The 12,401-nt window shown below is 44.4% G+C and overlaps 1 protein-coding gene across 9 annotated transcripts in view; it reads right to left on the reverse strand.

Moving 5' to 3' along the window:
* PARP11 (poly(ADP-ribose) polymerase family member 11) overlaps positions 1–10,185 on the reverse strand; it is a 35,893-nt gene extending 25,708 nt beyond the window's left edge. For 3 of the 9 annotated variants that reach the window (XR_014233808.1, XM_082352898.1, XM_082352897.1), the window contains exon 1: positions 9,979–10,185. Coding sequence is in view for 3 of the 9 variants with exons in the window: in XM_082352898.1 (XP_082209024.1) it covers positions 9,979–9,996 (18 nt within the window). In the remaining 6 variants the exon portion in view is untranslated. Of the gene's footprint in view, positions 1–1,792; positions 1,950–9,373; positions 9,430–9,772; positions 9,859–9,978 lie in introns of those variants that run through there. The other 6 variants (XM_082352894.1, XM_082352893.1, XM_082352895.1 and 3 more) reach the window with 6 other exon arrangements.
* Positions 10,186–12,401: the final 2,216 nt, after the last annotated feature.

A 12,401-nucleotide genomic window follows, 5' to 3' on the forward strand; every position in this document is an offset into this window, starting at 1 on the left:
ATTTCTTTGATCAATGGGTTATTTTAGAGCGTGCTATTTATTTACCAATACTTGAGGATTTTACAGATCTTTTTTATTGAATTCTAATTTAATTCCATTTTAATCAGATAGTGTACTTTATAAGACCTGAATTCTTTTAAATGTATTGGGACTCCTTTTATGGCCCAGAATATGGTCTATCTTGTTAAATGTTCTCTGTGTAGTTGAAAAAAGTGTGTACTCAGCTGTTGCTGGTGTACTGGTCTATAAATATTAATTAGGGCAAGTTGGTTGATAATGTTCAAGTCTTCTACATCCTTGCTTATTTCTACCTACTAATTCTATCAATTATTGAGAGAGGAGTATTAAAATCTCCAACTATAATGGGATTTGCCTATTTCTCCTTACAGCTCTATTAGTTTTGCTTCATGTATCTTGACACTCTGTTATTAGGTGTATAAATGTTTAGGATTGTTAGTGATTAACGGACCTCTTTATCATTAGGAAATGACATTCTTTATCACTAATAATATTATCTCTGAAACCTACTTTAATATTAACATACCACGCAAGCTTTCTCTCTAGTGTTAGCACTGTATATCTCTATTTATCCTACTTGTGTCTTTACATTCAATGTGTGTTTCTTGTAGACAACTTACAGTTGGGTCCTGCTTTCTAATCCAATCTGACAATCTGCCTTCTAATTGGGGTGTTTAGAGCATTTATTTTGGTATGATTATTGATATGGTTAGGTTTAAGTTTATCATCTTGCTTGGTCCCATCTGTTCTTTGCTCCCCTTATCATATACCTTCTTTTCGGGATTTCACTTTATCTCCTTTGGTGGCTTATAACTCTTTGTGTGTCTACACACACTGTTTATTTCTTCACTTTCCATGCATGCCAAAACCCACTCTAATTTAGCTTTCTAGCTTCTGGGCTAATATCTTCCACCACCGTCTCTCTCTCTCTCTCTCCCACACACACACACACACACAAGGAGGCGCTTGCTAGGATCTCCAATGAGCTTCAAGTTACCAAATCCTATGCACTTTTATCAGACCTTGTCTTATTTGACCTCTCAGTAACATTTCACAGTTTACCCACTGTCCTGCGTTACTTTTTTCTTGGTTTCCATTAAATCACTCTCTCCAGATCATCTTAGATTTCTGGCCACAAACTCTCCATCCTCTGCAACTTTACTTCGGTTCAGCCTATAACTTGTAGGTTACTGGGGCTCAGTCTTAGCCCTTTTTTGTCTTTCTCAGCATCTTTAAAACATGGTCCTCAAGAATTAGGAAGTAGTTCAAAGGTATTTTTCACAGAAAAAAAGTAATGAAAGAAATTTGATCACATACAGTTTGCAAAGCTGAAATATAAGATTAATTACAATTTTCACAAAAATCCTTTTATTTTCATAACACCTCAATATGTTCAGTCTGTGTTACTGAGTTCATATCAGCTAGTGTTCAGCAAATACAATGGTGTAAAACCAAATAAATTTTCACATAATCTTCTAACAGAGCCCCAAGTCAATTTGCTTTGTTGATAAGGATAGAGAAGCGACCAAGACTAAAGGGGCATTACCCAGCTAAAACAGGTAAAAGTCTGAATATTGCTGAGAAGCTGTCAATCCAAATTTAATGCCCAATTTAATTGTTGTTACAAAAAAAAATAAACAAACTATTAACAAAATTTCTTTATTAAATGACTCTGTTGGAAGTCACATCTTATCAATGGCACATGACATAGAAAAGCAATTATTATCACTTGAGTGTTTCAACATGTGTTTAGTTTTAAAACTGAACAAACTACCTGAGCAAAAATACAAATCCGTTCTTGCAGTACACGTAGTATGTAACGGGGTAGAAATACTCCACAACTTTTTGTTCTGCTTGTGGGTGGAAGCTCACGGTACAAGGGAAGTCAGTTTTCATTCAGGCGGTGATATTTCTGTGAGCTGTGACACGGGCTGAAAAAGGTGCAATCCATTCAAAACTGACAGAGCATGAGCTATACGAATAGCAAGGAAAGGTGCGGCTGGGTTCCTAAAAGATGTTTTAAACATCTGGGACAGTCAGAAGGCACCAACGTGCCTCCTGATTGTAGCCGAGTGTGGAAGGAAACAGTGAAAACTGAATACCAGCAAATCTTGACAACTCAGAGTACGTGCTCTCAGATGCTGAGGAAAGCAATGGCAGTGTGTGCAAGATTACTCTTCCCACCTAAGTTTACTAGCTGCCAAGGACAGAAGTGCTGACAAGAGTTTCTGAAAGGAGGGATGAGATAAAAACGTTTCTTCATGATGCTAATAATACCAATGGTCATTCTTGATTTCCAGAGGCCTGCTGAAGTGGATGCTGAAATACAGTCAGCATCATAAATACCTGGAACCTACTATTTCAAGGCCAAAATACCCCAAATTTTCATGCTGAGAGTAAGACACCAGATTTCCCAAAGTCAGCAAACTATGCTGCAAATGGCTCAGTGGCTAGGCTGTGATTTCTTCCCGGAATCTGATGGTTTTCTTTACTCATCAGAGAGTGAGACTGACTTTACTATTGTGGCTGTATAAAGAACACAGCCAACGCTACAAGAAAACATGAACAGATATTTTCCGGAGACTGAAGTAGTCCCAGAATCCATTCGCTCCCTGCTTCCAAACATTCCGGCTGGTTGAAACATCCACCCCTACAGTTAGTTAATATTATAAGTGTATCAATTTGGCAACTGACAGAGCACTAGGAATAGTCTTCAGGGACTAGGAAGAGTCCCAGAATTCCCGTAATTTCTCAGTCTGTGTTTTCTCTTGTTATTCCAAAACATCTAACAGGGCCAGCAAACACTAGTTGCAAATCTTGACAATCTATAATTACAGCATGAGATTTCCTATTTTAATAGAAATATAGGGTAAAAAATTCAAGTGTCTGGGTCTAACCTACATCTCAAGCTACCTATCAAGTTAGATACTTTGTAAGAGGCTGCAAAAATGTCATCTTTTTAACAATAAAAACATTATTCATTTTTAAAATACGTAATATAAACAATAAAATATTGTTTAAAATTGGTGATCTGCATGGGTGCTGAAAATTTGAGAAACACTGCCCTAGGGATCTCACTTGCTCCCAAGATTTTAAAAGCCGTCTGTCTATACAGGCTGAGGCCATAAATGGCCATTTCTAGCCCAGCCTTCTCCTCTGAGCTCCACTCACTTATCCAACTGCCCCTTTGACTTTTTACTTGAATGCCTCACAGGCACATTAAACCTATCACAGGCCCCAAACCAAACTCCTGGTCCCCTCCACATCTCCCCCTTTCCCAGTCTCCCCATCTCAGGGAAAGTGGCCCTTCTTCCCGGCTGCCTGTGCCAGGAACCCAGCCTCCATCACTCAAAGTGCAGCCTGGGTTGACCCACTCCTCTCTCTCCCCCGCTTAGTCCAAGCCCCCTTCACCCTCACCCTGGACTACACTGTACGTTCCTAAGTGTCTTTGAACAGACCTCCTGATGCTCCCTGTGTGAGCTTTTAATCGCTGCTGGAACAAATTACCACCAACGTAGTGGCTTAAAGGAACACAATTTCTTATGTTACAGTTCTGCTGAAGTCTGACGTGGCACTCACCGGACTAAAATCAACTAGCGATTCCTGTCTGGAGGCTGTCGGCGGGGGGCTGGGGGTGGCGTGGGCGGGAATCTATTTCCTTGGCTTTTCCTGCTTCTAGAAGCTTATCACATTCCTTGTTTCATGGTCCCCTTCATCTCCAAAGCCAGCAACCTTGTATATCTTTGTTGTTTTTAATTCATTTTTATTGGATTAGAGTTGCTTTACAATGCTGTGTTAGTTTCTACTGTACAGCAAAGTGAATCAGCTGTACATATACATATATCCCCTCTTTTTTTGGCTTTCCTTCCCATTTAGGTCACCACAGAGCACCGAGTAGAGTTCCCTGTGCTATACAGTAGGTTCTCATTAGTTATCTATTTTATACATAGTATCAGTAGTGTATATATGTCAACCCAATCTCCCAGTTCCCCCCCGCCCTTGGCATCTTTGATTATCCTCCCATCCTCACATCGACTCACTTCTGTCTGCATCTTCTAAGGATACTTTTAAGGACCCTTGTGATTCCACTGGGTCCACCTGGATAATCCAAGGTAATCTCCCTGTCAGTAGTCGGCTGATCAGCAGTCTTAACGTCCCTTTGCTCTGGGACCGAACACATTCCCAGTTCCCAGTGACGCAGACACGGTTATCTGTGGCAGGCCATCATCTGCCTCGTACACTCTCTAATAAATAACTCGTGTTCCACACAGCAGCGACAATGATCTTTTTCAAAACGCAAGTATGTTCATGTCACTTCCTGTGTAAAACACTTCGATGGCCCCCACTCCTCCAAGGATAAGGTTCAAACCCTAAACATGTGCCACAAAGCCACACATGGCCTGTTCCTACCTACCTGCTGGCCCTAACTCCTGGTTCACCGCATTCCAGCCACACACGGCTTCGCTCACAAGCTCCTTTCTGCCTCGGGGCCTTTGCTCAGGCTGTTTCTGCTGTCTGAACAGCCCTCCTCCCCTCCCACCCAGCCTTTACATGGCTAACTCTTGCTCAATCCCTCAGATCTCTGTAGAAGTACTTTCACTGGGTGGCCTGACCTGATCTCCAAGTCCAGCACTAGCTCCTCCTATTACACGTCATCGTACTTTTTCTTTCAGAGCTTCTACTACAATTGGAGCTCAATGTTACTGTGTAACTATCGGCTTAATGTCGCCACCCTGCGCAGACTGCAAACCGGTGTGGGCTGGGCCTATTCTGCTCTGCTCACCACTGTAAACCCTTGGATTCAGAGCTGACTGGTTTATAGTAGGTGCTAAATAAATACATAAGTGCCCTCAGACGTTATTTCCAAAGCAGGTCTAACTCTTAAGAGGGGGAGCTGCATGAGCCAAAGACCTCGGCATCCTGCTTGAGCATCAGGCCAGGCGGGCCACAATGGGCAAACTGCCTCACCCCATCCCTCGGGCCTCAACCACAAACACGTGTCTCCAGCCTGCTTCCCAAACTCTCTTTTGTCCCCTGATACCAAAAACTACGAGACTCATTCCTTAGCCTTGTGCAGCACCCGCCACGCCAACCCTGGAAAGGCCACAGTATTTCTCTCCTCCTGCTCGTGGGCTGCATCACTAGAAAAGTTCCAAACGCACAGGAGATGGTGTCACAAAAACGTCAAGGTTTCCTGCAGTTCGAGAACCCTTCCTTTAGCTCTGAGTCCCTGTGACTCTCCCACAGGGTCTTTTCTACTCACTTTAAAGCCTAGATCCTAAGTTGGACTGGGAAGAGTATCTGTTCTGGAGCCAGAAAGTTCTGGGTTTAGAACCTGGCTGTCCTCATTCAGAAAGTGCACCCAACTTTGAGCCTTAGTCTCACCGCTAAAAAAGAGAACAATAATTTATAAATCCCCACCTCAGAGGTACTGGATGACCCCATACTCTATTTAGACTGACCCCAGCCACCAAACACTGGCACGTCACACTCCTCTGTCAGCTCAGCTAAACCCACTGCTAGAACAATTACAAAGAACACCAAGAAGATAAAGCTGTCAGTTATGAACCTGTGAGTGTACGCTGGCCCTAAGAACACATCTTCATAGACACTACATTCTCTAGAACTTTCACTGCCAGGAACACATCCTACCTCTGTCCCCCTCCAGCCCGAAGGTACGCCTATAGAACATACTGCCTCTTCAGACAGGCTGTCGCACAGATGCCAGCTGCTGTCCTCGCAGCGCCCCACCCTCATCCTCTCGCGATGTCCTCACCGAGACGACCACGGGACATGCGCTTTGTCCACGTCACTCCTCCATCCAAGCTGTAGTGACCATTCTCTCACTTCCATGGCCGTTGGCCATGTTGCTTCCTCTGCCCTTCCCGCAAGACCACTTCTGGGACTTGGACACCTAGCTCAAGTGTAACTTGCTTCAACAAACCTTCCCAGGCCCCCAGACACCCTCTGGTAACACTGTCCCCACTCAAACTGTATCTCCAGGCCCTGGAGGGCACGCTATGACTTGGTCCAGGTTTGCCCTGCCCCTCCCTAGTGCCTGGAATGGTGTTTTCCAGACAATAGATGTTTATTCAGTGTTTGTTGACTGACTGCGTGAAATAATGACTCATGACTGAGGGAGCTGGATTTAGACATACTGACTTTGAACTCTCGGAGGGACAACCAGTAGAGCTGTCCGTCACCCAGTTCAGAAAGGGGGTCAGGACTAAAGATGTACATTTGGCAGGCAGAGTCACTAAAGAGGTATCTGAAGCCTTGGGGCTCACCAAAAAAGGATGTGCCGAGAGAAGAAAAAGCTTAAGGTGGCACATTTCAGGGGCAGAAGAAGGCAGTGCAGCTCACCCAAGATTACGATTCAAGGATGAAGCACAGAAAGGAGAAGCAATCCAAAGGAATACAGTCCCAGGAAATCAAAAAAAGAGAGTTTTGAGAAAACCTCCAGTGGCATTACTGTTGCAAAATGACAGAAGAGAGGGAGGTGTGCAGGTGGCCGCTGTGCGTGGTGATTCGAAAACTCTTGGTGACCCCCTAGCAAGTCAGGTGCTGGGGCAGAGGCGGGGCTGGGGGTGCTGAGGTCTGAGTACGAAGGGCAAGTGTAAGACTATTCTCTCAAGAGGCTGGACAGAGGAAGGAGGGAATCATAGTGCCAAGGGAGCGTGGAAGCAGCTGTGAATATAAAACAACAGAGAAAAGGGAGGCTCAGCGGGTAAAGCGCTGGACCAACGCTATCACTGCCCCGACCCAGCGGCAGGGTGGTGGCGGAGAGGACACGGGTGCTAAACGACTCTGTGGCTCACCCACCTGCGAGATCTGGGGGAAGTCACTTCCTTCTCCCTTAGCTAACTCATTAGATTGTTCTAATCATATGAATTAATAAGCGGAAAGGAATTCTGAAGAATTTATCACTCTTCACAAAGTAAGGTCCTATCACTGCAACAGATGATTTGTTATCGAAACAGATGTTTGTCATTTTTCATTTTCTATTGTCAGAGAGAAACTGAAACTCCCTCCTATGTAATGCTGATACTGACTCCATTTCCTGCAAAAAGGGGGAAGACAGCGGCAAAGAGGGGGAAGACAGCAGCAAAGAGACAGAAAAAGGCAGGGCGAAGTCAGGGTACACAGAGTCAAGGCAGTGACGGCATCCCATCCAACTCCTTCCTACAGATCTGCCATTTTCCTACACTGGGGGACGTAAGCCCAGGGCCACCTGCCCCGGGTGGGTGGAGAACTGCCAGGATTTCACACCAGAACTGAGTGCCTGCTGCCCTGTCAACCTGCTTCTGCCTCGGCAGGGACCTCAAGGGGCCTGGTCAGTGAAAGGCTTGAACGGAATCATCACTGACCTCGTGACTGTCTTGAAAAATAAAATAAAATGGTGCACTGAGATAAAGTTTATTTATAGCTCCTTGGTTATCTTGTTTTGGGTTCCCCCGCCCAAGAAAATGTTCCAAGTTCAATGGTGATTTTCCATACTCAAACCATGTCATGGAGACTTCCCACGTAGAAGGGGCGACTGCTTCTGAGCATTATCATGGCCAGAGTCAGTGTAGTATTTCCTCAAAACACTTGCGAGCGGAATACAGTATCACACAGAAGGCGTATTTGCAAGAGGAGATAAATTTGCAGATCACAGGTGGCATATCAAAGTCATGGAAGCTACTAAAAAAATACAGGGAGAAACTAGCAGAAGTCTTCAGTTAAAGCAGTCCTCTATGGCCTTCCTCCACAAAGCAGAATTTATTGTATCATTCAATAGAAAGAAATGGTAAACAGTAATTTAAATTGGTGGGTAATACAAAAGTCATCTGTATTTATCTTTAGGATGCACTGTGGGTTTTTTTTAATCTTTCCAATTGTGTTTGGCTTCGAGAAGCATTAAAATTAATTTTCATTCCACGAGCACAGCTGGACAGACTATTCAGATGCCTCTTCTATTCAAAGAAACTAACAAATTACAAGAGGAAATCCATATGCAGAATGTTCACTGTACTTTTACAATATGAAACTGCCCTTATTGACAACATTCATACGCTCAGAGGAAGAAAAACAGTACCGGTAAGAAAACACAGGAGCATTAAGATCTATCAGAGCAGTGTGATAAGGGTCAAAAGAAGAATGTGGGCTTGTAGGTGGAAGGTTCACCACTATTAACAAAAGTCAGTCTGCTCTACTGAAATCAAGCAAAATCATTAGGGAGATTTCAGAGAAAACCAAGCCTTCCTTCCAAAGAAGTGAGATAATGCTATAACAAAGCAAATATATGAGATACTCATTAATGCCTTTATAATCCTCACAAACACATGAGTGATCCAATAGCCAGTTCTGATGTATATGTGATGGAGGAGGGAGAATGAACCACGGGAGCAAAGGACTCTTCCTAGTATTGATGCAATCACTTTGTTAATTCAGTGGATATTTACTGAGTGCCTACTGTATGTCAGGCTCTGTTCCCTAGTCTGAGGATACCGTAGTAAACAAAACAGACAAAAATCTCTGCCCATATGGAGCTTCTAACACGGTGAAGGACTTAAGACATGTGACTTTGGGCAAGACATGTACTTGGATGACTAAAGGGCATGTTATGGAGAAACCAGGAAGGAGAAGGACTGCCAATAAAAACTGAATACAACACAAACACACACATACACACATATAATAATAGAAAATGAAACTTACTGATGACAGATAGTGAAACTTAATATATAAGCAGAGAGCACATTCTCACAATTTGAAATTATTTTTGCTAAAATCAAAACCCAGCAATTACTTTCCTCTGATGTGGCCTTAAAGGATTGTATGTTTGAACCAAAAAAAAAAAAGTGGGGGGGGGGAAGGCTCTTATATGATGACCATCGCTATTCGATGGCCTGGGATGTAACCATGATACACAACCAAAAAAATCCAGACCAACAGACTAGTTTCTACCGGGTAAAAACGTAAAAACAGAAGCAAATTTACTGACAAACTCTCTAACTTATCTGGAAATATATGCCAGGAATGGAAAAAAAAAGAAGTAATGATTACAGCAAAGGAGTTACTGCAAATATGGAAACAGGGTTATTAAACTAAATTTAGGAAGTTATCTCAGCACGTGGGGTAGTTGCACATATTTAGGCCAACAATATGCTGATACGTGATTCTGCCATTTTTCCAGTCAACTCAAAGGCGTAAATAGTGCCTATTTGCCGTGTAACTAGGCGATTTCACCTCTAACGGGAGATTAATGGAATACTCTTGGCAAGCGGATTCCACTCTTTGAAGGCTGCATATTAAATAAATGAATGTACAAAAGCAAGGTAAACAAAAATGCATGCAGACACAATGCAAATACCGGAGGGAGACACAAGACTTGCAGTGGAAAAGCTCCAGGTCATCAGTTTCTGTCCACTGGAAAAAAAAAAATCTAAGAACCTCACCACCTAGAGGCTTAGAACACACGCTCGACCACCCCAGTTTTCCATGGCTGTCCACCAGGAAGGGAAAAGGAGCCCCGGCGGTTCCCCTTAGGCCCATTTCAGGACCCGGAGGGCGAGTCCCCTCGCTTTGGACGGGGATGGGGGTGGGGCTGGCGGGTACACCTGAGCCTAAGTCAGTCACAGGTCCGAAGCCCAGGAACTCCAGCCAGAGAGCAAAACGCCAAGTTTACAAAGACGGTGGAGGGACGGGGGCGGAGAAACCACAGCGAGTCCAATCACTGGGATGGGACAGCCGCACGGCGCTGGGGACCCACCGAGCCGTCTCCACTACTCGCAAGGCGGCTGCCCGAGCCGCCGGGGCCGGGGCCTTCGCGTCCCCGGAACTCAACAGCCGGTCGGCGCGGCCTGGGAGGGTGGGGGGCGGGGGGTGGGGGGTGGGGGGCGTAGTTCCCGGGAACCCCGCCCGTCCTCTCCCGTCAACCCCGCCCATCGGTCCGCCCCGTCCCGCCCGGCTACTCACCGGATTCGCTTCCCACATAACGGTGGCGAAATCGAGCGGAGAGAGCCTGGCGGAAGGGGCTGGCCGCGGGGCCGGGGTGCTGGGTTTTTCCCGAGGGCCCGGGGTGCGAAAGGACGGAGAGGCAACCTCCACGCCAGCCTCCCCGTCACAAACCGGCGTCTTCGAACCCCCTCGAACCTCCCGACTTCCGGCCGAAGCCGGCCAACCAGCGCCAGCCCCGCCCCGCCCCGCCCCCGGAAGCTCCCCCCCGCCCCTGCCTCTCCCTTCCGGCCTCGGCGCGGAGTGGGCGGGGCCTGTGAGGGTCTGGGTCGTAATGCGGTTGTTAAAGGGCTACCAGTCCAGCCACCCTCCGGGGCTGCATCCCTTCTGCAAAGTCCCCTCCAAGTGATCCTCAAGCCTCGATATTTATTGATGACCTCCGATACTTATTGATCACCGTATAGGGAGTGTAGTGGCCAAGAGGCAGACAGGCCTGGGAATTAATAGCCTGTGGGACAAGCTTCCGACTCGGTTTCCTCGTGCTCAGAATGGAGGTGATAATAATAGTATCTAAGGGTGTGGTGTGATCATTGAAGGCACCTAGCATGGTGTTTGGTATACAGTAAGTGCTCAATGAGTGACGGTTATTTGCCAGACACTGACACTGTGCTAGGCTCTGCAACGAGCAAGAGTGACCCATATGCAGTCCTCATGGAGCTTAGAGTCTAGAGAAAAAAGTGAGAAGTAATTTAGATAAAATTAAAAGGTGCAGGATGGTCTACAGGTAGTATGGCAAGTACAGGGTTCTTTGAGAGGGTGCCTACCTAGGACAGGGTGTCTGCCGCCCCCCAGTCCAACCCCCCCACCAAGAAGTTTAAGCCAAAACTTCAAGGATGCCCTCCTATTGAAGTTACCTGAGCTACAAAAGGGGAAGAATCTTCCAGGCAAAGAAGTACCATCTACCCATAGGAAATGAAAAAGGAACAGTTTAAGCTCCTTCTGAATTTTTCTACACCTCCACACATTAAAATTTTTTTACTTGATCAAAGAATACCTACAGATTTTTTCACCTACTATGATATAGATATCTTTCATTCCAATATGTAGAGTAATTCTATTTCAAAGTAGTGGGGAAAGAAAGGATTATTCGAGAAGTGATACTGGAGCAACTGGCTTAGCATTTGGCAAAAATTAAAGAGGGAAAAAAAAGGTAAAGTGAAGATCCCTATCCCAATCCATTTACCAGAATAAATTAGAGAGTGCAAATTTACACACTATTCTTTTATTTTTTTTAAAGATTTATTATTTATTTATTTTTGGCTGTATTGGGTCTTAGTTGCTCACACACTATTCTTGAGTCTAGTTTGGCAATATGTAACAAAATTTGAAATTTCCATAATCTTTTATTAAACAATTCCATTTCTAGGAACTAATTTCAAGAAGGTAAATAGACAAATGTACACAATAATCTGTACAAGAATGTTTATTGCTATATATTTTGGAATAGTAAAAAATTGAAAACGACTTAACTATCACAATGGATTATTTCAAGTGTATATGTGTGTAACGTGTGTACGAACTATGAAGTGCTATGTGTATGTATCTTGCATCCTACCATGCTGAAAATGTCTTATTAGTTTTAATAGCTTGTCAGCCGATCTCTCTGCAATTTCTATGTTAACAATCACATCACTTACAAATAATGCAGTTTTCACTCTTCGTATTGCATTGGCCAAAATTTCAGAAAATTTTTGAAGAATCTTTGTTGCTGCACGGGTTTTCTCTTGTTGCGGTGAGCGGGGGCTACTCTTCATTGCGCGGGCTTCTCATTGCTGTGGCTTCTCTTCTTGCAGAGCATGGGCTCTAGCATGCGGGCTTCAGTAGTTGTGGCCACTAGGGCTCAGTAGTTGTGGCCACTAGGGCTCAGTAGTTGTGGCTCGTGGGCTCTAGAGCGCAGGCTCAGTAGTTGTGGCACACAGGCTTAGTTGCTCCGCGGCATGTGGGATCTTCCCAGACCAGGGCTTGAACCCGTGTCCCCTGCATTGGCAGGCGGATTCTTAAACACTGCGCCACCAGGGAAGCCCCTGGATATTCTTTAAATACACTATCATCTTCAAAGAAATTTCTTTCTATTCCTAGTTCACTATAAGCTTTTAATTGGGAAAGGATGTTAAATTTATCAACTGTCTCTTGAGCTCTATCACTATATTCCTTTTTTATTCTGACTCATTAATATAATGAACTATACTAGTAGGTTTTCTAATGTTCAACCCATCCCTACCTTCTTGAAATAAACTCTGCTTAGTCACATATTCATTATTCTTTGAAAAAACTACTGCATTCAATTTGTTAATCTTTTATTTAGGAATAAAATTTATTTATAAGTCATGAAATTGATCCATTGTTATCGGTGGGTTTTGGTGATTGTCTTTAAGTTTTGCAAA

This window comes from Balaenoptera borealis, assembly GCF_965194805.1.
Source record: "Balaenoptera borealis genome assembly, chromosome: 13".
Lineage (NCBI taxonomy): Eukaryota > Metazoa > Chordata > Mammalia > Artiodactyla > Balaenopteridae > Balaenoptera > Balaenoptera borealis.